At 39.6% G+C, this 27,010-nt stretch overlaps 1 protein-coding gene across 1 annotated transcript in view; it reads left to right on the top strand.

Moving 5' to 3' along the window:
- NCAPD3 (non-SMC condensin II complex, subunit D3) overlaps window positions 1–23,163 on the top strand; it is a 152,144-nt gene extending 128,981 nt beyond the window's left edge. The window contains exons 25-35 of the mRNA XM_006871006.1: window positions 1,112–1,249; window positions 1,497–1,630; window positions 1,897–2,096; window positions 7,806–7,916; window positions 15,587–15,772; window positions 16,475–16,623; window positions 16,819–16,958; window positions 17,840–17,917; window positions 22,740–22,814; window positions 22,905–22,965; window positions 23,055–23,163. Coding sequence (XP_006871068.1) covers window positions 1,112–1,249; window positions 1,497–1,630; window positions 1,897–2,096; window positions 7,806–7,916; window positions 15,587–15,772; window positions 16,475–16,623; window positions 16,819–16,958; window positions 17,840–17,917; window positions 22,740–22,814; window positions 22,905–22,965; window positions 23,055–23,163 — 1,381 coding nt within the window. The remainder of the gene's footprint in view (window positions 1–1,111; window positions 1,250–1,496; window positions 1,631–1,896; window positions 2,097–7,805; window positions 7,917–15,586; window positions 15,773–16,474; window positions 16,624–16,818; window positions 16,959–17,839; window positions 17,918–22,739; window positions 22,815–22,904; window positions 22,966–23,054) is intronic.
- The last annotated feature ends 3,847 nt before the right edge of the window (window positions 23,164–27,010 follow it).

Genomic DNA, 27,010 nt, shown 5'->3' with positions numbered 1-27,010 from the left:
TATAGGACAGAAGAGAACTGTGCCCATAGGGTTTCCTTGGCAGAAACCTTTACAGGAGCAGATCTTAAGGAGTTAATGGTGGTTCAAACCACCGACCTTTCAGTTAGCAGCCAAGTACTCTAACTTTGCACCACCTGTGCCCTTGAGGAAAACATTAGGAGGAGACACATCTCCCTCAAAGCCAAGTATAAGGCATTTAGATTACCCTTGTCAGTGCTCCTCTGCAGTTGAAGATTCACTGGTACTCCTAGTATTTGGAAATTGTGTTTGAGCTCTGACATAAAATAGAAGCATTGATCTGAATAGTATGAATATACTTTGACTGACAGCTAAGTACAAAGCTCAGTCCCTTGGCCTTCCCTGACCTATTGTTGTCGTAAAACAAACTGTCATGTAGCCTAGAGTCGAACAACTTGGGCCTTTGTCCATACACGTTGGTTTGGAAACCATTTGAATTTTGCCCTCTAAATTGGTGTAGTGCTAGTGATGCCTGTGTCTCAAGTGTTCCAGATTTGGGGCCCAAGTTGAAAGGAGAGAAGTGTAGGGAAGATTGTTGAATGTTTTGGAGAAGGTCAGTGAAAGTAAAGTACCATTGAAGATACTTGTCCTGCTGTCCTAACCTACAAAGCTCTTGTCATTATTTTTTATTATTAAATAGGCCCTAGCTGCTAAAATTGGGTTTTTGTTCACTGTTGTGGTCAGTAGACTTGAAGTTGGGGAATGAAGACCAAGTGGTCATTTTCAGGTGACCATTATCCTTGCATAAGTCTTAAGGACCGTGGGCCTCTACTTAAGAAGCAATTTAGGGAAGGTTGGTTGGTTGTTTTTCCCTTATGAAGTGTAAGTGAATAACAACATTTTATTAGAATTCTGAAAAGGAATCTGGTAGAGAAAGCCTTTACATTGACCTTGAATTCTAAAAGCAGGCTGTTGGATAAGGATGACAAAATAAGCTAAATTTATAGCTTGATTTAGCTCTGGATGTAGCTGTTTATTGGAATAGTTTAGTTATCCTTTATCCTTATTTATAATTCTCTGTATTGTAAAATCCTTAGTATATTTTTAGAAGCTGCCTGAAAGTAGCAAATGATTCTCTTTCTTTTCTTCACAGTTTTGGGGAATTTTGCCTGGTTCACCTGTTACTGAAGAGAAATCCTGTCATGTTCTTCCAGCACTTCATTGAGTGTATTTTTCACTTCAATAATTATGAGAAGCATGAGAAGTATAACAAATTCCCTCAGTCAGAAAGGTCAGTGAGTCAACTAGGATGGTCTCTTTCTCTTGGTAAGACTTGGGTCATACTCAGGAAATGTCCAGCTGTTTTGTGTAGGGACTCTAACCTAAGTGTTTATTGTGGCAGTCCTTGCTTTCCTTTTGTAAGAATAAATTCCTGAGGGAAGTTCCTGTAATGAACATTAGGCTCCTCACAGTGCTATGTGAAGCTTCTTTTTACCCATGCCCACATGATGCAGTAAAAGTGTCTTGTTTTGCCATAGAGAGAAGCGACTGTTCTCACTGAAGGGAAAGACAAACAAAGAGAAACGAATGAAAATCTACAAGTTTCTTCTAGAACACTTTACAGATGAACAGCGGTTCAATATCACTTCTAAAATCTGCCTTAATATTTTGGGTAGGTCTGGTGTGTTTGGAATAAAATGTGTTTTTAAAAGTAAAATTCTGTGTTGATAATGGACCCAGCTGGTCTGTAGCAAATGTGAACCTGCCAGTGCAGGAAGACCCTTGTCTTTGTTCTTCCTCCACATCTGCTGGCTCCAGCAGCAACTACTGCAGCCCAGATGGGCCCTCCCTGCACTATGATATCCCACTTCCCAGGCAGTGGTTGCGGTTTCCCAGAGACTGATCCTTTGTATTTTCTTTCACTGTGCTTTATCTCAGCATGCTTCGTGGATGGCATCCTTCCCCTGGATATGGAAGCCAATGAGTTACTCTCAGATACCTTTGAAGTCCTCAGCTCAAAGGAGATCAAACTTTTGGCAATGAGGTCTAAACCAGATAAAGACTTTCTGATAGAAGACGATGACATGGCTTTGGCCAATGTAGTTATGCAAGAAGCACAGAAAAAACTCATCTCACAAGTGAGTGTGGGAGTCTCCCCTAAGAATATGTCTGCTCTCACTCTGCTTCCTGTTTGCCTCTCAAGTATTGGTGGTGTGCCTGATTCTAATTTCAGTCTTTTGAATGGCTTTAACGCTCTTCTGTTGTTAACTGCTGCCAAGTCGGTTCCAACTCATAGCAACCCTGTATAGGGATGGCTGGTGAGTTTGAATTGCTTCCCTTGTGGTTAGTAGTCCAGTGCTTATCTTATAGTCCAGTGCACCACACCAGGATTCTGTACTAGTTGGTGTTTATTCTCAACCCATGTTTCTAGCTCCACCTTCCCTGTAAGCTTTAACCCAGTTCCACTGCCTGCGTGGATATGCCTGAGGTATCTCAAACTTACTGTGTCAAAACCAAATGAATCATCTCTTCTTTTCTTATGCTTCCCACTGCTGTCCCCACTCCAAGAAAAAAACTAAGTAAACAAGACAACATGACTTGCTTTTCCTTCTCCCATAGTCTGTGTTGTGGAGAATGGAACCATTGGTCACAAAGTTGTCCAGAAAAGAAACCCAGTGCTCTCCAGGCCAGAGTTTTTCATGCCAGGTGTTGGTTTTATTTGGCCATTTGACTCTGATTGATTTAGGTGAACAGCTTAGTTGCTATAGTCCCCACCCGGCCCATGTTTCTGTGTCTCACCTGGATTGTTACCTTGTATTCCCCACCTGACCTCTGAAGGTTTTTGACTCCAAAGATTTGGACTTTCTTCACATCTAATTTGGCAGATCCTGTCTGTTTTATTGCATGAATTCATGTCTAGTTTGCATCTCCGTTGGTACTGAAGTAATTTAATTTAAGCCTTTAACATTTCCAGCAATTTTCAGCATCCTTTTGTCCCTAGTTTGTTTCTATTCCAGGGCATGAATGACATTAATGCGAAAACAATATTTCTTAAATACAGATGTGATCATTTTATTTTCCTGCTTAAAGTAAGTTGGAGACAGATGAACAGCAGAGAGGAATGGGGGTCCTGCCTGGGATAAAGGAAATGCTTTATACCTATATTGTGGTGTTGGTTACTCAGTATACACTTTTTTCAGAACTCATTGAACTTTTCACTTAAAAGGGGTAAATTTTATTGTAAGAGTATATGTTACACCTCACTAAAAATGTCTTTAAGATGTAGATTGGTATCTTCCTGTTTCCTTTGAATCAGATCCTTATTCTAGTTCAAAGCTGTGAAACATACATCTTTCCTTATTTGTGCCATGCTTCCTCTACCCTTCCTCATCTCTCCAATCTTTACATTCCACATTCCACAGTGTTCCTTTGCACACTGGTTCTTCCTGGAGCACTGTTTCCCGCTTGCTTGTTTTCCTTTCCTAATTATTTCCTCCATGTCCTAGGTGTTACTTCTTTCCTACTCCCTTCCTGCCTGGGCATGCCTCCTTCATAGTGCAACTGTTGTTGTGTGCCATTCAGTGCTTAGTCGTACAACACCACACCAGGTTGCCAGAGCACCCAGTATATCTCTGTCTCATGCCACTTTCTGAAATGTACACACAAACGAAATGTACAAGCAAATGCAAGCAGGAACGGTTTCCTTCATTTCTGGGTCCGCTTAGGTAAGCTCTGTGTGTGATGCCAATGTGTTTGATAATATTTGAGTGAATGTATGTGAGCCACTTACAAAAAAAATTTATTGTAAAATATATATAATGGACATTGACCTGTTTAAACAGTTCTTTATGGTCCTTCATTAAAATTTATTTTTCATTTACATTGTCTGTTCTATACTGTCTTAAGTTCAAACACTATTGTGCAGTATGTGAAATAGCATATTCTTAGTAAATGCTGTTTAACAATTGTTTATTGTAGTAACCATGTACATAACAAAACATTTGACAGTTCCAGCCTTCACATCAATAGTTCAGTGATGTTGATTATAAACATCAAGTTGATTAATAATTATCTTTATCCAGCCCCAAATTCTACCATCACACTTAACCAGAAGCTCAATGTCTCCTAAACACTGAGTTTTCCCTGCCCCCCCAGTAGCCACTAATGCACGTGCCTATTATATAAATGAGTTCATACTGTATTTGTGCCTTTGTGACTGACTTGTCACTCATCCTGGTTTCCAGGCTATAACCATGTTGCAGCATGTACTAGGACTTTCTTTCTCTTTGTAGTTGTATAACATTTCATTGTATGTATGTGTCACATTGTGTTTATCCTTCATCTTTTGATGAACATTTAAGGCTGTATTCCACTTTCGTGAATATAGTGCTGTAATGAGCTTTGCCTATAAGTATCTGTTTGCATTCCTGATTTTAAGTCTTTTAGCTATGTATACCTTACCTAGGAGTAGAATTCCTGGGTCATATGATAGCATTTAACTCACCAAGCTCTTTTCTGCAGTGGCTGTACCATTTTACAATCTCACCAGCAATGGAAGAGGATTCCAATTTTCCCACATCCTCTACAACACTTGTTATTTTTAGTTTTTAAATGGGGTGAAGTGGTATCCTTACTGTGATTTTGATTTGCATTTCCCTACTCACTAAGGATCTTGAGCATCTTTTCACGTGCTTGTTGTATATTTGTACATCTTTAGAGAAATCTTCTCTCAATCTGTAGGTATCTTCACTATCTTGATAAAGTCTTTTGATGTACAAAAGTTTTGCATTTTTCATAAAGTCCAGTGCATCCATTTGTTGTTGCTGTTTGTGCTTTTGCTATTATATCTAAGAATCTGTTGCCAAAAAACAAGGTCTGAAGTATTATAGTACCCTAGAAGAAAGCATAAGTTTTTAGCAATGGATTCTTAGATATAAGCACAAACAACAAAAAAATGGATAGAATGGACTTTATGAAAAATGAAAAACTTAGAATACCTTATGTTTTCTTCTAGGAGCCCTGGTGTGGTACTGGAGGATAAGCACTTGGCTTGATAACCACAAGGTCAGCAGTTCAAACCCACCAGCCACTACTCGGAAACTTTATACAGGGTCATTGTGAGTCTAAACTGACTCCATGACACTTAAGAACAACAACAATCCTATTCTGCTAAGGGTTTTATAGTTTTAGTTAGTACATTTAGGTTCTTGCTCTATTTTGAATAAATTTTTGTATATGGTATAATTTATGGCTCCAACTTTATTTATACAGTGATCCTGTTGTCTCAGCACCATTTGTGCCTGAGTCCCTTGGGGAAAATCAGAAATATGTATGGGGTCATTCTCAGTGCTCAGTTCTATTCTGTATGTCAGTTAATCTGTATGTCTGTCTGTATACCAGTACCAGAGTATTTCGATTACTATTACTTCATAGTAATATAATTTTCAGATTGGGAAGTGAGAATCTTCTTTTGTTCTGATTTTTTTCAAGATTACTTTGCCTACTCAGAGCTCTTTGCAGTTCCATATTCATTTGAGGATTGGCTTTTCCTTTTCTGCACAAAAAGCTGTTTGAATTTTGATAGGGATTGCAGTGAGTCTGGAGATCACTTTGGTTTGTATTAACATCTTAACAGTAGTAAGTCTTCCGATCCATCCACAATGTTTTACAGTTTTCAATGTATGAGGTTTTTTTTTTTAACCTCCCTGGGCAAATTTATCCCTAGATATGTTACTATTTTAGATGCTGTTGTAATGTAATATATTCTTTTTTCTTCCCCTTTTCTAATTTTGCATTGCTGGTGTGTTAGAAACATAACTGATTTTTGTGTGTTGACCTTATATCCTGTCACTGTGTTGAAGTCCTCTATTAGCTCTAGAAACTTTCTTGTGGTCTTTGGTATTTTCTCTAGTTTTATTTCTTCTTTTTCAGTTTGGATACCTTTATCTTTCTTTCTTGCTTAGTTACTCTGGCTAGGACTTCAGAACAATATTGAATATGAGTGGTAAAAGTGTACATCTTCGTTTTGGTCTTTATCTTTGGAAGGGGATATTTTTCACACTGAGTATGTTAACTGTATTTCATAAGTGCCCTTTATCATATTGGGAAATTTCTCTCCTATTCTTAGGGGTTTTTTTAGTTTTTTTCTATCATGAAAGGGGGTTGGATTTCTGCATCAACTGAAATAATCATCTGGTCCTTTCTTTTGTTTTATTAATATGTTATATTACATTGATTGATTTTCTTATATTGAATCACCTGAATTGATTTTCCTTTAGCCAAGGTGTATAATTCTTTTTAATATTCTAGACTTGGTTTTGGTTTGCTATTACTTTGTTGAGGATTTTTGTTTCTATATTCATAAGGGATGTTGTTCTATAGTTTTCTTGTAGTGTGTTTGTTTGGCGTAAGAATAAGTTTGGAAGTTTCCATAAACCACTGTTTAAGACTATCCCTAAACTTACTGTTTGGTAAGGTTTGTATTTATTAGGTTTTCTATTTCTCTGCTCTTTATGTCAGAAACTGATAACACTTTAAAAAATTAGTTGTTTACAAGCAAGGAACATATGCCAAAACCCAAACCAAACCTACTGCCATAGAGTCGATAGACCTGCATAGGATGTCCAAGACTATAAATGTTTATGGGAGCAGACAGCCTCGTCTTTGTCCTTTGGAGAAGCTGGTAGGTTTGATCTGCCAGCCTTGCAATGAACAACCCCCAATGCCTAATTCACGGCACCACCAGGTCTCCTTTATACCTTTAAATAGAAGAAGTAATTTTCACGATCAGAAGGATAAATCTTGCAAATATGTGACTGACTCATTTTTAATTCTAAGAGATTTCTTATAAAACACTTATAGTTAGTGACCATTCTTAGTAAGTATTATCAACACTTGATCAAGTCAAGGTTGGACAAATAAATAACAATTTTCTAAATGTGTGCAGAGGTCACCAAAAAAGGGAACAAGAGATAAAAAGGTTGACTGCTCTTGCTTAGCAGTTTTCAGATCATTATCAGTCACAGAACAGGAAGACAGAATGTCCTTTGGCTAGCCAGAGAGGAATTAGTTTTCATTCCTAGAGGTAGGATGCTGAATGGAGGGGATGAATCTGGAGTCAAGAGTCAAGGACCTGTGATAGATCTGTGGAGGTTCAGTGCTTTTGTAAATTTCATCAGCATTTCGATTTATTTTTGTCATGTAGAAAATAGAAATAGTATGTATCCCCTTCCTACTTTACAAAGCCATTTGAGTGTTTTGAAGCTGTGCTTATAAAGTCTCCAGTACAGAAGTGGTGGTTTTTATGTAGTGCCAACATCAGAACCAAAAATAACATTGTATTGAATGTTGTTGTTAGATACCATGGAAGTGGTTCTAGCTCATAGCAACCTCATGTATAGCAAACTGAAATGTTGCTCCATCCTATACTGTCCTCTCAATCGTTGCTGTGTTTGAGCATGCTGTTCTAGTCATTGTGTCAGTCCATCTCGTTGAGGGGCTTCCTCTTTTTTGTTAACCAAAATACATGAGACAAAGACTCACCATCCTCGTCTCTAAGGTGCATTCTGGATGCACTTCCAGTAGAGATTTATTCATTCTTCTGGCAGTCCATGGTATATCAATATTCTTCACTAACACTGCAATTCAATATGTCAATTCTTTGGTCTTCCTTATTCATTGTCCAGCTTTCGCATGCATACGAGGCAGTTGGAAATATACCATAGTTTGGATCAGTAGCACCTTAGTTCTCAAATGCTACATCAGCTATACTGAAAGAATTAGTCAAGGAAATGCCAAAATTTGCTTAGAAGTCTAAAATGTATGCATCTTGGTTTGTTTTACTATAGGTTCAGAAGAGAAATTTCATAGAAAATATTATTCCAATTATCATCTCCTTGAAGACTATGCTGGAGAAAAGTAAGATCCCAGCTTTACGGGAACTCATGGCCTATCTCAGGGTAAGTGGTTCCCATGTACTTTTGGAGTTATACCCCACCAGCAGTCCACCACTGAGCATCTTTTGATAGATCACATAGTTAAAACCAACATTATCTTTCTTAGAAAAGATGTGTGTCAGACAGAAGGTGGAGAGTTTCATCCAAGTTGATTCTTTGCTTTTCTGTGCTCTTGGGGTTGTGAAAAGCTGACTTGCAATATAGAATATGATTCTGATTAGATTCAATATTTAGGTTTTCTCAACTGCAGTCAAGAACAGAGTCATCCTTTTAGCTCATTTGGGTGAAGGATAAAGTGAAAATTGGTCATCTAGTGTAATTTTAGGGTGTTTACCTTTAACACCTTTCCAAAGATGTGAGTACAGTTTTACTAAAGGTATACAAAACCGACTGCAAATACACGTTGACAGAGAACTTCCAGATGTTCAAGCCAGTCAGTCTCAGAAGAGGACGTAGAACAAGGGATATCATTGCTGATGTCTGATAGATCTTGACTGAAAGCAGAGAATACCAGAAAGATGTTGCCTATGCTTTGTTGACTACGCAGAGGCTTTCAGTTGTGTGGATCATGACAAGCTATGGACAACATTGCGAAGTATGAGTATTCTGGAACACTTAACTGTGCTCATAAGGAACCTGTACATAGACCAAGAGGCAGTTGTTAGAACGTAACAAGGGAACCCCGAACAGTTTAAAATTAGGAAAGGTGTGCAACAGAGTTGTATTCTTCCACCATACTTATTCAGTTTATATGCTGAGCAAATAATCTGAGAAGCTGGATTATATGAAGAAAAATGTGGCATCAGGATTGGAGGAAGACTCGTTAACAACCTGTGATATGCAGATGATACAACCTTGCTTGCTGAGAATGAAGAGTACTTTCAGATACTTACTGATGAAGATCAAAGACCACAGTCTTCGGTATGGGTTGCACTCAATGTAAAGAAAACAAAAATCCTCAACACTGGACCAATAAACAACATCCATATAAATGGAGAAAAGATTGAAGTTGTCAAAGACTTCATTTTGCTAAGAATAAACAATCAACACTCATGGAAGCAGCAATCAAGAAACCAAACAATGTATTGCATTAGGCAAATCTGCTGCACAAGACCTTTTTAAAGTGTTGAAGGGCAAAGATGTCAGTTTGAGGACTAAGGTGCACTTGCCCCAACCCATGGTATTTTCAATAACCTCATATGCTTGCAAAAATTGTACAGTGAATAAGGAAGACCATAGAAGAATGGATGCATTTGAGTTACGGTGTTGGAGGAGAATATTAAAAGTACCATGTCATGCCAAAAGAACAAATAAATCTGTGTTGGAAGGAGTACAACCAAGTGCTCCTTGGAAGACAGAATGGTCAAACTTCATCTCTCATACTTCAGATATATTATCAGAAGGTAACAGTCCCTGGAGAAGGATATCTTTTTTAAAGTGAAGGATCAGAGAAAAAAAGGAAGACTCCCAGTGAGATAGGTTGGTACAGTGGTAGCAGCAGTGATGAGCTCAGGTGTAGCAACCATTGTGAGGTTGGCTCAGGACTCGGCAGTGTTTCATAGGGTTGCTATGAGTTGGTACCAACTCGGTGGCACCCAACAACAACAACAACAACCTTTAACACTTTTGATAACAAGATCAGGAAATCAGCCCTGTAACAGCATACCACATAATATATGTTGACCCTAGTGACCATTGAAGGGTTGGGCTTTCTGTCTGTGAAGTTGTAGAACACCACATTCTCAATCTGTGCAGACCTACATGAAGACAACATCTTTCAACCAGAAGTAATAGCAATATTTTCCTTGTTTAACTTACCAGTTATTACCCTGTTCACATTATGCCTTTTTCTTCCTAAAAAAAAAGTTACATTTTCTTTTTGTTTTTGAGACAAGGACTAAAACAATCAACAAACACCATAAAAGCTATAGTCAAAAAATCAAAAAATTGTATTGAATTGGGCAAATCTGCTACAAACTTTTCTTTAAAGTGTTAAAAAGGAAAGATGTCATTTTGAGGACTAAGGCGTGCCTGACCCAGGCCATGGTATTTCAGTCACCTCATTTGCGTGCAAAAGCTAGACAATGAATATGTAAAACTGCAGAAGAAATGATGCCTCTGAATTATGATGTTGGTAATGAGTATTGAAAGTACTATGGACAGCCAGTTGTTGTTGTTAGTGGTAAGGAGTTGATTCCGACTCATAGTGACACTGTATAGGGTTTCTGAGGAGTTGCTGGTGAGGTTGAACCACCTACCTTTTTCGAACTGACCTTGTAGTCCAGTGTTTATCCTACAACATCATACCAGAACTCCAGAAGAATGAATAAATCTATTTTGGAAAAATGGAATGCTCCTGAGAAGGTGAGCATGGTAAGGCTTTGTCTCACATACTTTGGATATGTTATGTGGAGGGAACAGTCTCTGGAGAAGGTTATCATGCTTGGGAAAGTAGACATTAATGACTGAAGACCAGAAGAGTTGTGGAGTGACATCAAAAATATCATTCATGAAGAAAGCAAAACATCATTAAAAAGATGGGAAAGTACATTGTCTATGAAGAAAGCAAAATGTTGTTAGAAAGAACCTCACCCATAAAGAAAGCAAAATGTCATTAAAAAGACAGAAAAGACCAAAATGCATATCATAAGAGACTCTGAAATTTGCTATCCAGCCTAGATTTGCTAAATCAAATGGAAGAAATCAGGAGACAAAGAGCAGAACAGATAATTTCAAAGGACATTTCAAGAAGATAAAGTCACGTAATAAAATGTGCCAAGATTTGGATTTAGGAAATCAAAAGAGAAGAACATGCTCAGCATTTCTCAAACTCTATGAACTGAAGGAAAAAGGCAAGTCTCCACTTGGCAATATTGAAGGGTTCTATGACCACAATACAACCCTGTCGCACACCTTTCTTAATTTTAAACCATTCAAGCGTTCCCATGTTCTGTTCGAACAGCTGCCTCTTGGTCCAGGTAGATTCCTCATGAGCACAATTGAGAGTTCAGGAATATTCATACTTCACAATGTTGTCCATAGCTTGTCATGATCCATACAATCGAAAGCCTTTGTGTAGTCAATAAAGCACAGGTAAACATCTTTCTGATACTCTTATGCTTTCAGCCAAGATCCATCGGACATCAACAATGATATCCCTCATTCCACAGCTTCTTCTGAATCTGGCTTGAACCTCTAGAAGTTCTTTGTCAATGTATGCTTGCAGTCGTTTCTGTATTACCTTTAGCAAAACTTTACTCACATGGAATCTCAAAGAAATTGTCTGATGATTTCTGCATTCCGTTGGGTCTTCTCTCTCTGGAATGGGCACAAATATGGATCTCTTCCAATCAGTTGGCCAGATGGTTGTCTTCCAAATTCCTTGGCAGAGATGAGTTAGTGCATCTTGTGCCACCTCACTTTATTGAAAGATTTTAATTTTTGTTCCATCAGTTCCTGGTGCCTTGTTCTTTGCCAATTCGTTCGATGCACTTTGGACTTACTCCTTCAGTATCATTGGCTCTTGATCATATGCTACCTCTTGAAACACGTGGCATCATATGCTACTTCTTGAAACAACCTGTGATATGCAGATGATACAACCTTGCTTGCTGAAAGTGAAAAAGATTTTTTTATTAATTTTATAAATATTAAAATATTTACTGATGAAGATCAAAGAGCACAGCCTTCGGTATGGATTGCATCTCAATGTAAAGAAAACAGAAATCCTCACCAGTGGACCAATAAGCAACATTCTTATCAACAGAGAAAAAATTAAAATTGTCAAGGACTTCATTTTTCTTGGATCAACCATCAACTCTTATGGAAGCAACAGTCAAGAAATCAAATGACATATTGCATTAGGCAAATCTGCTGCACAAGACCTTTTAACGTGTTGAAGAGCAGAGATGTCAGCTAGGTGCTAGAAGACTAAGGTGCTCCTGACCCAAGCCATGGTGTTTTCAATAATCTCATATGCATGCAAAAGCTGGACACTGAATAAGGAAGACCGGAGAAGGATTGATGCTTTTGAGTTCTAGTGTTGGAGGAGAATATAGAAAGTGCCATGGGCTGCCAAAAGAACTAACAGATTCATGTTGGAAGAAGTGCAGCCAGAGTGCTCCTTGGAGGCCAAGGTGGCCAAACTTCATCTCTCATACTTCGGACATATTGTCAGGAGGGACCAGTCGCTGGAGAAGGATATCATCTTTGGTAGGATGGAGGGTCAGAGAAAAAGAGGAAGACCTCCAGCGAGATGGACTGGCAAAGTGGCAGCATCAGTGGGCTCAAGTGTAGCAACAATAGTGACGTTGGCCCAGGCTCGGGCAATGTTTTGTTTGCTATGAATCGGTACTGACTCAATGGCACCTAACAACAATGACAATATTGAATGGTGCAGAAAGCATCAAAAAAAAAAAAAAAAGATGTAAGGAATACATAGTGTATCAAATAGAAGTGGCCTATGTTCAACCATTATAAGAGGCAGCATATGATCAACAACCAATGGTACTGAAGAAATAGAAGCTGCACTGAAGGCATTAGCAAAAATACAGGCTCAAATTTGACAGAATGCTAATTGAAATATTTCAACAAACTGATGAAGCACTGGTGGCACTCACTCAGCTATGCCACGAAATTTGGACGACAGCTTTGTGGCCAACCGATGGAAAGAGATCCATATTTGTGTCCTTTCCAAAGAGAGGTGACCCAATGGAATGTGGAAATTATTGAACAATATCATTAATATCATATACAAGTAAAATTTTGCTGAAGAAAATTCAGAGAAACTATTGCAACAGTACATCTACAAGAACTGCCAGAATGGATTGATTCAGAAGAGGATGTGAAATGAGGGCTATCATTGCTGATGTCAGATGGATGTTGGCTGAAAGCAGGGAGTACCAGAAAGATGCTTAGTTGTGCTTTATTCACTATGCAAAAGCTTCCACGTTATTGATCATGACAAACTATGGATAATATTGTGAAGAATGGGTATTCCAGAACACCTAACTGTGCTTATGAGGAACCTGCACACAAAACAAGAGGCAGTCATCCAGTATACTCAATGATTTAAAATCAAGAAGGGTGTGCACAAGGTTTGTATTCTTTCACCATACTTATTCAATCTGTATGCTGAGCAGATAATCCAAGAAGCTAGATTATATGAAGAATATGGCATCAGGATTGAAGAAAGATTCATTAGCAACCTGAAATTTACAGATGATACAACCTAGCTTGCTGAAAGTCAAGAGGACATAAAATACTTAACTGATGAAAATCAAAGACTACAGTCTTCTGTATGGATTGGACCTCAGTGTAAATAAAACAAAAGTACCTACCACTGGATTAATAAACAGCATCCATATTAATGGAGAAAAGATTGAAGTTGTCAAAGTTCCTTGTGCTTGGATCCACAATCAACATTCATGGAAGCAGCCGTCAAGAAATCAAATGGCATGTTGCACAAGACCTCTTTAGTGCTCAAAAGCAGAAATGTCAGTTTGAGGACTAAGATGGTGCCTAACCTAAGCCCCCTGGTATTTTCAATTGCCTTCATATGCATGTGAAAGTTGAACAGTGAATAATGAAACATTGTAAAAGAATTGATGCATTTGTATTATGGTGTTGAAAGAGAATATTAAAAATACCATGGACTGCCAGAAGAACAAACAAATCTGTGTTGGAAGTATAGTCAGAATGTTTCTTAGAAGCCAGGATGCCAGACTTCGTCTGTCATACTTCAGACATGCTATCTGGAAGGACCAATCCCTGGAGAAGAACATCATGGTTTGTAAAGTGGAAGGTTAGTGATACCCCCTAGTGATATGGCTTGGCATAGTGGCAGCAGCATTGGATTCAAGCATAAGAATTGTGAGGGTGGTGCGGGACTGGGCAGTGTTTTGTTCTCTTGTGTGTAGGGTGTCTATGAGCCAGAACCAACTTAACGGCAGCTAACCACAACAATAAAGTAGAGGACCAGTGAACAACAGAATGAGCTGGATGGACTCGATGGCTAACAATGGTTTCAAACACAGTAACGATTGTGAGGATGGCAGAGCTTCATACATAGGGCCACTGTGCATCACACTAACTCAAAAAATAACAATGACTAGGAAATTTCACATTGTGTTTTGTCTTATAGGAATTAAAGGTGAGAAAGATAAGCTCTTAGAAAAATGAGAACTTGTTACTGTTTTTATATTTTTATTACCTTGTTTTGAACTTCTGGAAAGAAAAAAGAACTGCTTAAGTCCTAAGAGACCATTTCGACACTTGTGTGAGAATAAATCTGCCTCCTTATTTGAGATATATGCAGAGAATGGCTGCAGTGGTGCATTAATTCTGTAACGGTGTTTCTTCTTTTTTTTTTTTTTTTAATGGTTAAGTGCTTGAGTACTAGTCAAGGTTGGCAGTTTGAGCCCACTAAGAGGTACCTCAAGAGATAAATCTGCCGATCTGCTCTGGAAAGATCATAGCTTTGGTAATCCTGTAGAGCAGCTATGCTGTGTAACACATGGAGTCATTGTGAGTTGGAATTGACTTGATGGCATCAAGCAACAACAGTACTTGAAGGCAACTAACAACAGCTAAAGCTGCCTGAGTAAGACCTACTCTAGAATGATAGCTAGCCTTCTCCTCACTGGACTTCCCTTAGGATGGTGGTGGTTGGGTGCCGTCAAGTTGCTTCTGTCTCATAGCAACCCAGTACAGAATTTCCAAGGCTGTAAATCTTTATGGAAGCAAAAAACCTCATCTTTCTCCCAAAGTTCAGCTGGTGGATTCGAACTGCTGACCTTGCAGTTAGCAGCCTAACATGTAGCCCACTTTGCTACCAGAGTTCCTTGAACTTCCGTTATAGTTGGAGCTTTTTCTTCCCCCAAACACTGTTAGTCAAAATGGTCTCTTAGTAAACAGGTTTTGCCCCTAGCAACTCTCTGTAAGATCTGAGAATGATAAACACTTGCCATAGTAAAAGCTTCTCTGAAACCTCTTCAGAGGAGCCACAAGATGTGAACAGAGCAACAATTCAAAATTTCTGAGAGTCGGTGGGAAAGGTGGTGCAGAGAGCTGACTAGCTTTTAGATTGCACTGCTTCCTGTGGCTGACCCCTAAAGCCTTGTCAGAGCCAGGACAGCACCGTTTGTACCTACCTGCCAGACCTCTACCTTCACTTCTGACTGGCCTGCTTCACTTGACTATAAGATCTCCTGAACTGGTTGAAACCTCATGCCAAGCCAGACCCCCCAAATGCATTACTGTCCCCATCCCAGCCTTGGTCGGTTGGGGATGGGAAGGAGGTAGCAATTTGGGACAGTCCTGCTCCAGTGCAAGTTCTGTACTTGGCTAAAATTGCATGATTCCATGTCTCTTATTCAACCAGGAAGCTGAAAAATTGCATGTTAACTAGCAGATTGACATGAAGCTTTCTAAGAAATCAAAGCTATTTGTTAACATCGTGCTCACTTGCTTGTGGTAAATACACTTGTGGTGGTTGGTATTTCTTGGGAATTTATTACTATGATAATTAACTTGTAATAGGAATACTTTGCTGTCACCAAAGTAAATCTTTATTTTAAGCCCCAGGAAAATTATTATTATTTAATTTTATGTCTAAGAGTCTTTATTTTTTTATTCAAGAAAATAATCAAAGAATGCTGCTGGATCTGTTTCAGGAGGTGATGCAGGATTACCGAGATGAAATCAAGGACTTCTTTGCAGTTGACAAACAGCTGGCATCAGAGCTTGAATATGACATGAAAAAGTACAATGAACAGCTAGCTCAGGAGCAAGAGCTGGCAAATCAGCTAGATGTGAACAGGACTGCTGAAGAAGGGGCCAGCGTGGTACCAGCAGGGCAGGTAGGAAGAGACCCACCTTGGGCTTGATCTTGCTCTCCCGGCTGCTTTCTATAATAACTTTTTGCAACATTTCTCAGAATGCAGAAATGATCCAAGGTCAGTTTAGGTTAAACCTTTGTTTTGGGTTTTTTTGCCACTATCATGTTCATTTCTTAAGTGAGATAGACAGGCAGCTCCACCGTGGGCAGCTTCCTTTCCACAAGACTGTGCCATGTGAATTTGTCTGGAGCATCCTTGTAATAACAGTTGGGAAAATGTGTTAGTGCCCAGAAAGTGAGCTGGCAATCAGGTTATTTGATTATAGTGATTTTAGATAATTAACTTTCCCTGGGTGTTTTCATTTGTTTGCAGTGTTTCCCCCAACACACCCTCCTTTCTAGAGTATATTGTCACTTGGGGTATTTCTGGGTTTATCTGCTGCTCACTTTCAGAAGCAACGTATTCTCCTGCCCAATGAATCTAGACAGATCTGCTACATTAAAAAATGAAGACGACGACCTTACTCCTTTGTCTCCTTTAGTGCCACAATATCTACTGTGGCAATCTGCCAACAGTACTGTTTCTGAAGAGAAAGCTCTACTAGCTCAGGGCTGACATGTTTTTAAAATAGATTACTCACAGAGTTGCTCAAGCATGTGAAAACTCTATAGAAAACAAGAGTTAAAAGGTAAATACCAAATACCCTTTTATCTTCTCTAACAGGTTACTCCGACTTTAGAAAATATGCCAACTCCTGTTGGCCAAGAAAATGCAGCTGTGACTCCTGCAACACCAAGATCAAGCCCTGGCAGAGGATCTACACCGCCTTCACCTGACACTGGACCATTTAAGATGTTAATACCCAAAGCCAGGTATAATGCTGGTCAAATCTCAGAGGACCTGCTGTTGCGCACCAGGTCTTTTCAGTGTGGGTCCTCTGGGTGAGAGCGTGTGCAGATGAGTGGTCCAGTGGAAGACTGGGATAGTGACTGTGCTGTGTTTACTCTCACTTGGTACAGGGTCTGCAGTTAGAAAAATTAACCTTGGGGGCTTTTTCTCTTCCACAGACCTATGTCCCTGAGCACCATTGCTATCCTGAACTCTGTCAAGAAAGCTGTGGAGTCAAATAATAGGCATAGGAGTCGAAGCATAGGAGTGCTGCCTTTCAGTTTGAATTCTAGAAGTTCAGGCAAGAGCCACAATCAAGGTATGCCTCTAGGTTAGCCCCAGGAAAGTCCTAGAACTCCTCCTTGGTCTTCAGTCTCCTGATGGAAATAGTGAGATCATGCCGATTAAAGCACCTACAGAACAAGCTTGCTTGTCATTCAGTGTCAAGTGGTTTTTACTTCCTTATTGTTAAGACAGATAACAGTAATTGGGACTTGGAGTTCTAAGCAATAAAGCAATGCATATTTATGATGAAAGATTTGGAAAATTGCACAAAAAGTAAAACTCATCCGTAGCAGTTAAATGTTTATTCTTCCAGTCTTTCTTAGCACACTCAGGTATGTATGTTTTATGTGTTAATTATAAAATGGTGATCATAGGGTGCGTCGCATTGCACAATTCTTCTTACAGTGACTTTATATAGCATTTTGTCTTGTGGAAGTATTGTAACTACCCTCTGCTTGAGATGTAGGTGCTTTCCAGTTTTTATGGTTTATGATTTTATTTTGTATAATGTCACAGTGAACATCCTTGTACATAAGTTTGTATATATGTAACCATTAGGGTTAATTTCCAGAAGGCAAAAGCTATGAATATTTGAAAATGTCTTCCATGATTCATGCCCAATTATACCTTCCTAAGGGACATTGGGTTTGTAATGGCTTTCTTTCTGAGTTCTGTAGATCAAGAATGTCATTGTTTGATTGCTGTTTCTTTGAATCATGGTGAGGATGGACTGTTTCCCTCATGTGTCATGTATTTGTGTTTCTTTTGTTATTGCCTCTTTACAGAAACACTTCAAATATTGAGAGTATTAACTTTGTTGTATATCTTGGACATTTCTTCTCACATGATTATATTGCTTTTTGATACTGTTTTTGTTGTGTTTGGGACAGATGACAGTGTTTTATGTTATCCTAGGCTCGTCTTACAGCTTGAACCAAGAGTCTCGTGGTTCTGTGGATCCTGTGACTAAAAGAGCAATCAGCACCCCTGACCGTAAGTAACTGCTGTGAGGTTACAACTCCTCACCCTAGCTCATTATGTATTTGCTGGAGTTAAAACTGATACAAGACAGTTCTTTCAGGTGGATAGACTCTCGATACTCACATGTTAGTTCATTATATTAGTAGTAGACTGAATGTTTCATAATTATATTACCTCACTTGAGCACTTCCTGAATGTCAAGCCATCTTTCCAGTGTTTATACATTTAAATCTCAACCATCCTGTGAAGTGAGTATTAATGGTATCCTTATTTTACAGATGACACTGAGGCCCAGACAAGTTTTAAGTTGCTTCCCTTGTCAGTACAGATCTAGAGCCAGTCATGAGGCTCAGGTGTCTAAGGGTGTTCTGGTCTAGAGGATGATCAGATGTTAGCACTAGAAGGTACCTTGTATGTTACATAGTTCCACTCCTGAGGAAATGAGACTCGTAACTCAGTGGTGTATTCTAACAGTGCTAAAATAGTAAGCAATGCATTTACTCCCTAGTGGTATTTTGTTATACCTTAGTTTTCATGTGAAGCTGGAAGTATAGAATATTTTTCCCATTAAGCCTTTATAATAAAAATATATTTTTATTGTCTCAAAGTCCATAAAAGCCATTCTTTTCAAATAATTAGTATAGCGATTGTCACTGCCTGAAACCTGTTGTCTGCTTTCAAGATCCTGCCTGGTGTGTCTTCCACGTTACCCCCTGTTCTTTATCCCCCACTGCTCACTGCTGCTTCTTCACTGTGTACCATCCTCTGAGTATCTGCACTGAGCTGTGCTCTTCCTGCCTCAGGAATACATGCCATCTTGTCATCCTAAATCCAGACCCGCAGAGTAGATCAGGGCCCTCTTCACTGGGCACACTGACCTTCTCAGCAGTTCTTACCACTCTGCTCTGTGCCTTCACAGTGCTAGAACATGCTAGATGTAAAACAGGTAGTTGCTAAGGGACCCCAAAGGATGGCAGAGCTGAGCTTGAACTCAGGTTTTCTGATTCCATGTCTGGGTTTCTTTTCAGCCTTGTTTTTGTCACCATGTTCTTATGTGTGAGAATGAGAGGAGTGGGAAGATGTTCTCCTTTGTGACCCTTGTAGCATCAGGAGTGAAGCCATTCACTTAGTCCTACCTTCAGTCAGTAGACATTTAGTGAGTGCCTCTTGTGTTCCACATACTTGCCTGTTGCTATTACCCTGTGGTGCTGTGAGCTCTTAGAATATTTAACAGGTTATAGATCATTTTTAGGTAAATTACCATTTTAAGGGAAATTAATGAGCAGACTTCTCAGCATACCCCTCTCCTCAGATGATGACTAAATCATAGCACTTTTTATCATTATAGGCAGTGAGTAATGTTTGGTTCCTCTATATTGAACAGGTGTGCTATTAGATATGTAAAAATTCACCTTCTTTCAAATGTAGATGTTGTCTGTCTGTTCTGTGCTCCTGACTTGGAGCACCAAGCACTTCTATTCTGGTGGTTGGGTACCATCTGCCGTAGGAGCAAGAAGACTGGTTCTCGCGATGGCTCTGTTCCCCCAGAGCCTCTGGCTTCCAACTGTGGCTGGTTTCCCAGCAGCATGTGCCCCTTGGCAGAGACCCCTGACTGGGTATGGATGTTGCTTTAATTTGCACATACGGAGCTGTTCAGTGAGACCAGACACAGTGCCATCAGATCAGTCACACACTTGTTCTTTCTATAGTCTCTTAAATGTAAACTTCCAGCTGATGCAAATTTGGGGTATGTCCCTTTATTCCGGACCAGGAAGCACTGCTTTAAGAAGGGTATCCCATTAACTTTCTTTTCTGGGAGAATTAATGTGATAACTTAGAAGAACCCAGTTCTGTTTTCTCTTATTTATAAACACAAGTGCTTTTGATAGCTCTATAAGGTCATGTGAGGATGCCTGTCAGGAAGTGCTGTCAGCTCTACAAAGCTAAACAGGAAAATGGTGCCCAGCTCAGCTATTCTGCACACCAGTGTTATTCGGCATGAACACAGTGGTTTTGCTAAGTGGAAATTAATACTTTTCAGAGGTAGGATTTGTACTGGAAACCTGTTGGGGGAGGGGAGTTAGCATATGCCTCTTATTGCTATAATTAGGGCACCAAAAGGAGGCTTTTTGCTTTTGATTCTAAACACAGTAGACCAAGGGCTTGGGAGCTACTGGATAGGTACTTGGTAAAGTTCGGTAACAATTACCCACTGCCTTCAAGTTGATTCTCACTCAGAGCAGCTCTATAGGACAGCGTCCAACTGCTCCCGAGGGTTTCTCAGGCTGGAAATCTTTATAGGAGCAACAGCATCCTCTTTCTTGGAAAGCCTGGGGGGGTTTAAACCATAGCAGCCCAATGCTTACCCCACTGGGCCACCAGTGTTTCTTTGATAAAGATTATAGTCTTGGAAACACTGTGGGGGAGGGGGAGTTCTACTCTGTCCTATAGGGCCCCTGAGTCAGAATAAACTCAGCAGCAACAGCGTTTACAGAGGGGAATTCACGTGGAAGCCTAAGGAGAGAGACCTCGCGGAAGTGGTAATCTGCAGAACCAAGCTCTTTTAATGGTAGTGATAAAAAACTTCAGTAGCTATTGGTGTGTTGTTAAGTGCCGTCTAGTCAATTCCTACCCATAGCGACCCCTCTATAGGGTTTCCAAGGAACAGCTGGTGAGCTTGAACCACCGACCTTGCAGTTCAAACAACTTTGTAGTCTGACGCATTAGCCCACAGCACCACAGCAGGACTCTTACAGGTGTGTAGCATTGCAGATATGCCAATGGGTCTTACAACAGGTTAAAGACACATGACTGTGTAAGGAGGTGGCAGTTTGTGGGAGAAATGTAGCAAGGATAAAATTTATTTTATAAATGTTCTTACAGCAAGAATTTTGTTGTTGTTAAGTGCCATAGAGTCAGTTCTGATGCACAGTGACTGTATCTAGAGGTTCTGAGGAGTGACTGTTGAGCTTGAACTGCCGACCTTGCGGTTCAAACCAACTTCACAGTCCAGCTCATTAAGCCACAGCGCCACATACCAGGACTCTTACAGAAACGATGGGGGCTTTAAAAGTGCAGTGTACTCTGCAACAACCTCGTGGGACCTGTACCAAGTTTTAGGCTGCTACAGTGGGGGGATGGAGGGGTGTTGTGCACAGGTAAGTGAAAAGAGTGGACTTACTGAAGAAACAAATATTATTACAGTGTAATTTGGTAAGTTCCACTAAGGCACATATGCAAAATGGTACAGGCCCATGACACAAAACAACCACTAGGGGAAGACTTTAGAATCTGCTTCGGAATCTCAGTCTCAAAGAAATTATACTGTGTTGTCAGATCAGGGGGAACTCCAGGCAAAAAGAACTGTGCTTGGAGACCCAGGTTGGCAGTCCAGGGCATGCTGAGAGTGGCAAGACCGAGGTGCAGTGAGTCCCGGCATTTGCATGCCCCAGTGAGTCTGTAAAGGCAGGTTGGGGGCAGCTTGCATCAGACTGAAGTTGGATTTTAGGTCTTCCACAAAACACTGAGCCATCTAGGTGCTTAAGTGGGACTGTAACCTTACTGTATCTTTAATTAAACATCACTCTGGAGTTCTGGTGTGATGCTGTAGAACAAGCACTGGACCGCTGTCCACAAGGTTGTTGGTTCAAACCCACCAGCCACTCCTTAGAAACCCTATACAGGATTGCTATGAGCCAGACCAACTTTATGGCACTTAACAACATACCAGGTCACATGGGGATCATAGCTATTTAATAATAATCATTGTCCTGTATTTCTTCCTTGTTTAGCTTATACCAGGTATTGTGTTATAAGCACTTTACATGAATAATCTCACTCAAATCTAACAAGTACCCTCTGAGGTAGATACATTGTTATCCCCATTTTTCAGGTGAATAATTCACACAAGCTCACCAGCCACTCCTCGGAAACCCTATACAGGGTCACTATGGGTCTGAACTGACTCGGTGGCACTTAACAACTACAAGTTCACACAACTAGTGAGGCAAAGGCAGAACTCAAACCCAGAGTCTGATTCAGAGTCTGTGTTCATTCTTAAATACTGTTCTACTGCCTCGTGACAGAAGCAACAGAGTCCATAAATGGGAAACCACAGTGATATATCAAGGGTGAGATACACCGAGAAGTGCACAGAGGAGGACACAGAATGAATCAAGAGAGACTTGAAGATAAAACATACAGGACTTGGTTATGGATAGATGTGAAGAGGTAGCTAATGATGTTAACCACAAACTCAGCAGTTCGAATCCACCATTTGCTCCATGGGAGAAAGATGAAGCTTTTTGCTCCTGTAAAGATTTACAACCTCAGAAACCCTATACAAAGGCATGAGTCAGAACCTGCTCCACCATGCCTGAGATAAGAACAAAGGAGGAACATGTTGAGGAGCAGAGGTAATGAATTGGTGAAGTGTCTTCAGGGATTCCAGATGAATACAGCAGGAATTATAGAACTAGAATTCAGGAAAGATCTGTGCTTGAGTTGGGGGGTCATTGACAGATAAGTAGTAATTGACATGAGAGTGGATGAGAAAATGCGGAAGACTGTCATCAGTAAATACTTAGGGCCGGCAAAGTATTGTAAGTAGGGGAGTGATAAGAAAAACAGGAAAATCAACAGAGATCAGTGCCATGTAAGAAAAGGGAGTGAGTTTCAGGAGGCCTGTGCTATTTAAATCCAGAATACTCTGTACTGGTGGAGGGTGGAGAGACTGAATGGAAACTGGCAGAAAGTCTTAACTGACCTTGCTCATTTGACTTTCTCTAATGTTTGTACCAATTTTTTACTCAGTAGTATTTTCCCCTTTACCTAGGAACCATCAGTGAGATCTCATTTGGAGCAGGGGTTAGTTACATCAGCATATCACGGACTCCTTTTACACACAAAGGCAAGTTACCAGTGCTGCCCCTTCCTGTCTGGCACATTGCCTACTTGGGGAGCCTAGAAAAAACTGAATTTGTGTTTGACTCCCTTTCAGATAAAAGTGAAGTCCAGAGTCAAGGAACTGATATACTGTGTTTATCACTGCCGGATAAATCGTAAGTCTACTAAGAGTTCCTTTTCAGGTGAGTGTTTTCTTAGGATTTTTCTTTCCATTTCAAAATAATGGTATCTTTTCTTTCCCTAGGCCTCCACAGCCTCAGCAGTGGAATGTGAAATCTCCAACCAGAAATAAAGACAGCCCAGCCCCCAGTAGGAAGTCCCTCCGAAAGACCCCCCTGAAAACAGCCAACTAAACATTGCATTCCAAGGAGTGGCCTGGAAAAAGGACATTTAAGGAAAGTTTGTTTCATGCATGTGGAAAGAAGTGCAGCTGTCTTCCACCTTACTGATGCTCTTATCTTGGAATACAAAACTTTTCTTGATGATTCCAGCACTCTTATTTACTATGTTTTTAGCTGACAAATCTTTTATATTTCTCTTTGTTAATTAATGTGGTTAAATTGTAAGATAATAAAAGAGCAGTGTCAGATTTAGATTTTCTTATGCCTAAACTTCAGCTATTTAATAACTTTATTCCATTTGAACGTGTCGAGTAAATTCCAATAAGCTATATTCCATCAATAAAGATTAAGCAATAAAAACAGCCCTCTAATATTAAGAGTCTTTCTAATTTTAGAATAGGGTTTTTATTGGTAGTAATTTTAATTTTACATAAAGTGTTTAAGAAGAGAGAGATGATCTTTTCTGTTGGTGGTGGTTATGTACGGTTCCTACTCATAGTGACCTTGTATAGGGTTTCTTAGGCTATAAATCTTTGTAGGAGCAGAAAGCCTCATCTTTCTCTCGAGGAACAGCTTGTAGTTTTGAACTGCTGACCTTGGGGTTAGCAGCCTGACTTCGTTCGTTCTGTTTGTCTTTAAGATTTGGCCCATTTACCTTTGTTCCCAAATAAAAGTTGTCTCCCAACAACAAACATAAATACAATACATACTTATTTTTTTAAAAAAGGCTTCGTGTCTCTTATGCAGAATAGCCCAAATGCTGGCTTGTGTAGCATTCAAGGACTGCTGCCATATGGTGGGACACTTGTAACCTGGTGACCCATTGTTGTTGGTAAGTACCATCAAGTTGGTTCTGCCTCATAGCAACCCAGCATAGGGTTTCTGAGGAGCAGCTGGTGGGTTTGAACTACCGACCTTTGCTAGGTAAACTGAAAACACTTGTATGTTTGTTTTGTTCAAGCACAATCAGTAATTGCTTCCTTTTATATCCTAGTATTAGAGAAACAGAAAAACAGAGTTACTTTTGTAAATAGATGCTGAAATACAAATGTGATAACTGGCTTTGAGGGATGGAATGTCATGCTCTTCTCCCCTGTGTGCACTGCCCCACACCCCGGGCTTCACTGAGTAGACTGATAACATAGTTCAGCACCGGTCTCCCTGGTGTACAGTGTACCAGTCTCTCTCAACCTGGTCCACTTGAAGTCAAATAGGTGAAACCCAATAAATGAGTAAATTAAAAACAATGAGGCTAAGTTGATTTTTTTTTAAAAGCTTTTATAAATGAGGTTTAACAAAAACCAAGTTATAGGGGTGTTACTACAAGTTTGTAACATCTATGTACAACAACATCCATACCAAAGGCCAAAATAACAGCCTTGTGTAAAAATAGGTCTTTTGAATCATTAGTCACATTCGTAGGAATACATTTTTCCTTTTCTGTCTACATTTTTATAGTAATAGGCAACTATTTCCCAGACTCCACATTTCACGTCTCTACTTTGTCACACCCAGTTACACATGGCACGAGGGTAGAAAAGGCTTTAGTATAGAAAAGGGTGAGGCAATAAGGTGATCCTATCACTATGGCAACCAAGATGAAAGCTAGAGTGTGATAACCCCCTGCAAAGAGGAAGGGAAGCACCCTAACCTACAGAAGAGGTGAAGATGAAGGGATAGTCTTAATTCTGTGCATTCAAGATGCAAATGCAAACGGTAGGTACCATTAAGCAATTACAAGTTGCCCACACTGCTTCTGCCAAATATCCCATGACAAAGTATTTCACATAACTTAGAAAAAAAGTCTCAAAAAGTCAATTTTTAAAAAACTGTCAAAGCATTACAAATTAAGACACAAAGTTTTAATCACAAGATGACTACAGTCTTCTATATAAAAGCCGCCTTTTAAGTGCACAATGGAATTACTGGCACTCCTTTTGAGAAACTCATTGCTTCAAATCACATCATAAGCCTTAACACAGTATTTGACCCTCAGAACATCTACTCTTGAAGAACAGAGGTTTTGAATAATGTTTCTCATGTTCCCCACAAAGAGAGCAGTGTCTCAGGCAGGTAAAATTTAAAAATCAGATCCAGAAAACTGCTTTTGATTTAGGCATTTTACTTTCCTCACCATCAGGCCTTTTACCTTGACTGCACCATAATATTCTTCAAAAAGCTAGACTGGCTGCCACCTTTTAATGGTTTATTGTGTAATGAGACAGACCCTATGGTCTTCATGGCAAAGAAAAATAATGACATTAATTTTCTTTAAAAAATAGTATAGTACTTGATAGACTTGATTTCAAAATTGCCAGTGGCCTTCAATCTTACAAAATACACAATATTAAAAATGAACTTAAAAAACAAAGCACGGTAGTTGCTTATTTTGTGAACCATCTACAAATATAAAAGTGGAGCTCTGTCACAAGACTGGGAAGCCACCTGGAAACCACCCAGCTTTCCTGAAACGCCCACCTTAGAACTGACCTGGAATGAAGTAAGTGGCGTATGTCACAGGAGACAGAGAATTAAAGCTGGCCAGGACACAAAGGCATAGGGCTCTTGAGGAAGAAGTGGACACTTTGGCCAATACTCGAAGGAAGTAGTCTATGCCACTATAGAGGGGGATGGTACGTAGCTCAATTCCAGGAGTTTGCCTGAAGTGGTTTGGACATGGGCATCTAAGAGCTTCTGGGTGGTCTTTGGGAATAGGTGGTTTTCGTAATCTAAGGAAGACGCAGTCCAAAGCTATCCTGAGAGCTCCTTGTATTTCTTTTGAAGAGCTAGTGTAGATTTCAACACTGTAAATGGAAGTTTTTAAAGGTTTCCTAAGCAGCAATGGTTTGGTGTATAGATGACAGAAGTTCTCTTGTGAAAAATGCTAAAACTGATGTGGAAAAAGGAATGTTCCAGTAAGCCTCCTTGAGCGGATTCCTTGGGTAAAGTACTCTAATCATTGATATTTTCCAATATACCTAATACTTTGGAAGTCCTGCCTACAGTTGAAAGCTTTTAAAAAAATAGGTTATTTAACATTGCATGACAACATATTTACAGTTTAAATAGAAATTTCTTATCAATAATCAAAATACATCTTTTGCAAAAATTTAGACTGTAAAATTTTATAAAGACACATAGAAAAGCAAAACATAATTTTAGTACCATTTCAAATTTAGCCTAAGATGAAGGTCTTCTTTAAATACTGAAACCCTCATGGACACTCATTCCTACAGACCCTTTTTCCAGCAAGCATTCTACCTCTTGATTTTAGTTGTTTTTACAAAATGTTGATCCAGAAATATTCTCCAATATAAACACTACAACACTGCTGTAAAAAGATTTAACAAGAAATTTTGATGTTTAAACCACTCAATTGTGTGCAAACCTCTGGGTCTATCCGACTCAAGCTCCGCTGCTTGTTTCCTGCAGGGGTGCAAGCTCTTGTTTCCTACTGCTGGCTCCAAGAAGCAACTTCATCCTTCCCTCACTTTGAGCTCATACTAGGTGATGAACAACTAGGGGCAAATTGCCTTAACAGGTCTTCAGTGTCCAAACAGAAAGCTTATGTGAGCAGTATTTTTAAAGTCACCATAATACATGGGAACCAAACTTAGTGAACATCATGATTTTTTCCCTTGTGATTATTATGCCCATCTTGAGAAAATTCTTCTTTTCATGTGACTTGTTAAAGAATAAGAAAGGAGTAGTGGTCAACTTTGGCCAAAAACAAAAAAGCAGCAGCAGCTTTTGCATGAGTGTCTAGCTTTTTCCAAGTGCACTTTGCTCATAGGTTGCTCTTAATAGGAGTTTCTAGTAGAGGTATTTGCATGTGTTCTCTTGGCCATACTGTCAGATT

This window comes from Chrysochloris asiatica, unplaced genomic scaffold (assembly GCF_000296735.1).
Source record: "Chrysochloris asiatica unplaced genomic scaffold, ChrAsi1.0 scaffold00158, whole genome shotgun sequence".
Lineage (NCBI taxonomy): Eukaryota > Metazoa > Chordata > Mammalia > Afrosoricida > Chrysochloridae > Chrysochloris > Chrysochloris asiatica.
Note: the sequence above shows the minus strand (reverse complement) of the source record. Positions and strands in the feature narration are given on the sequence as shown.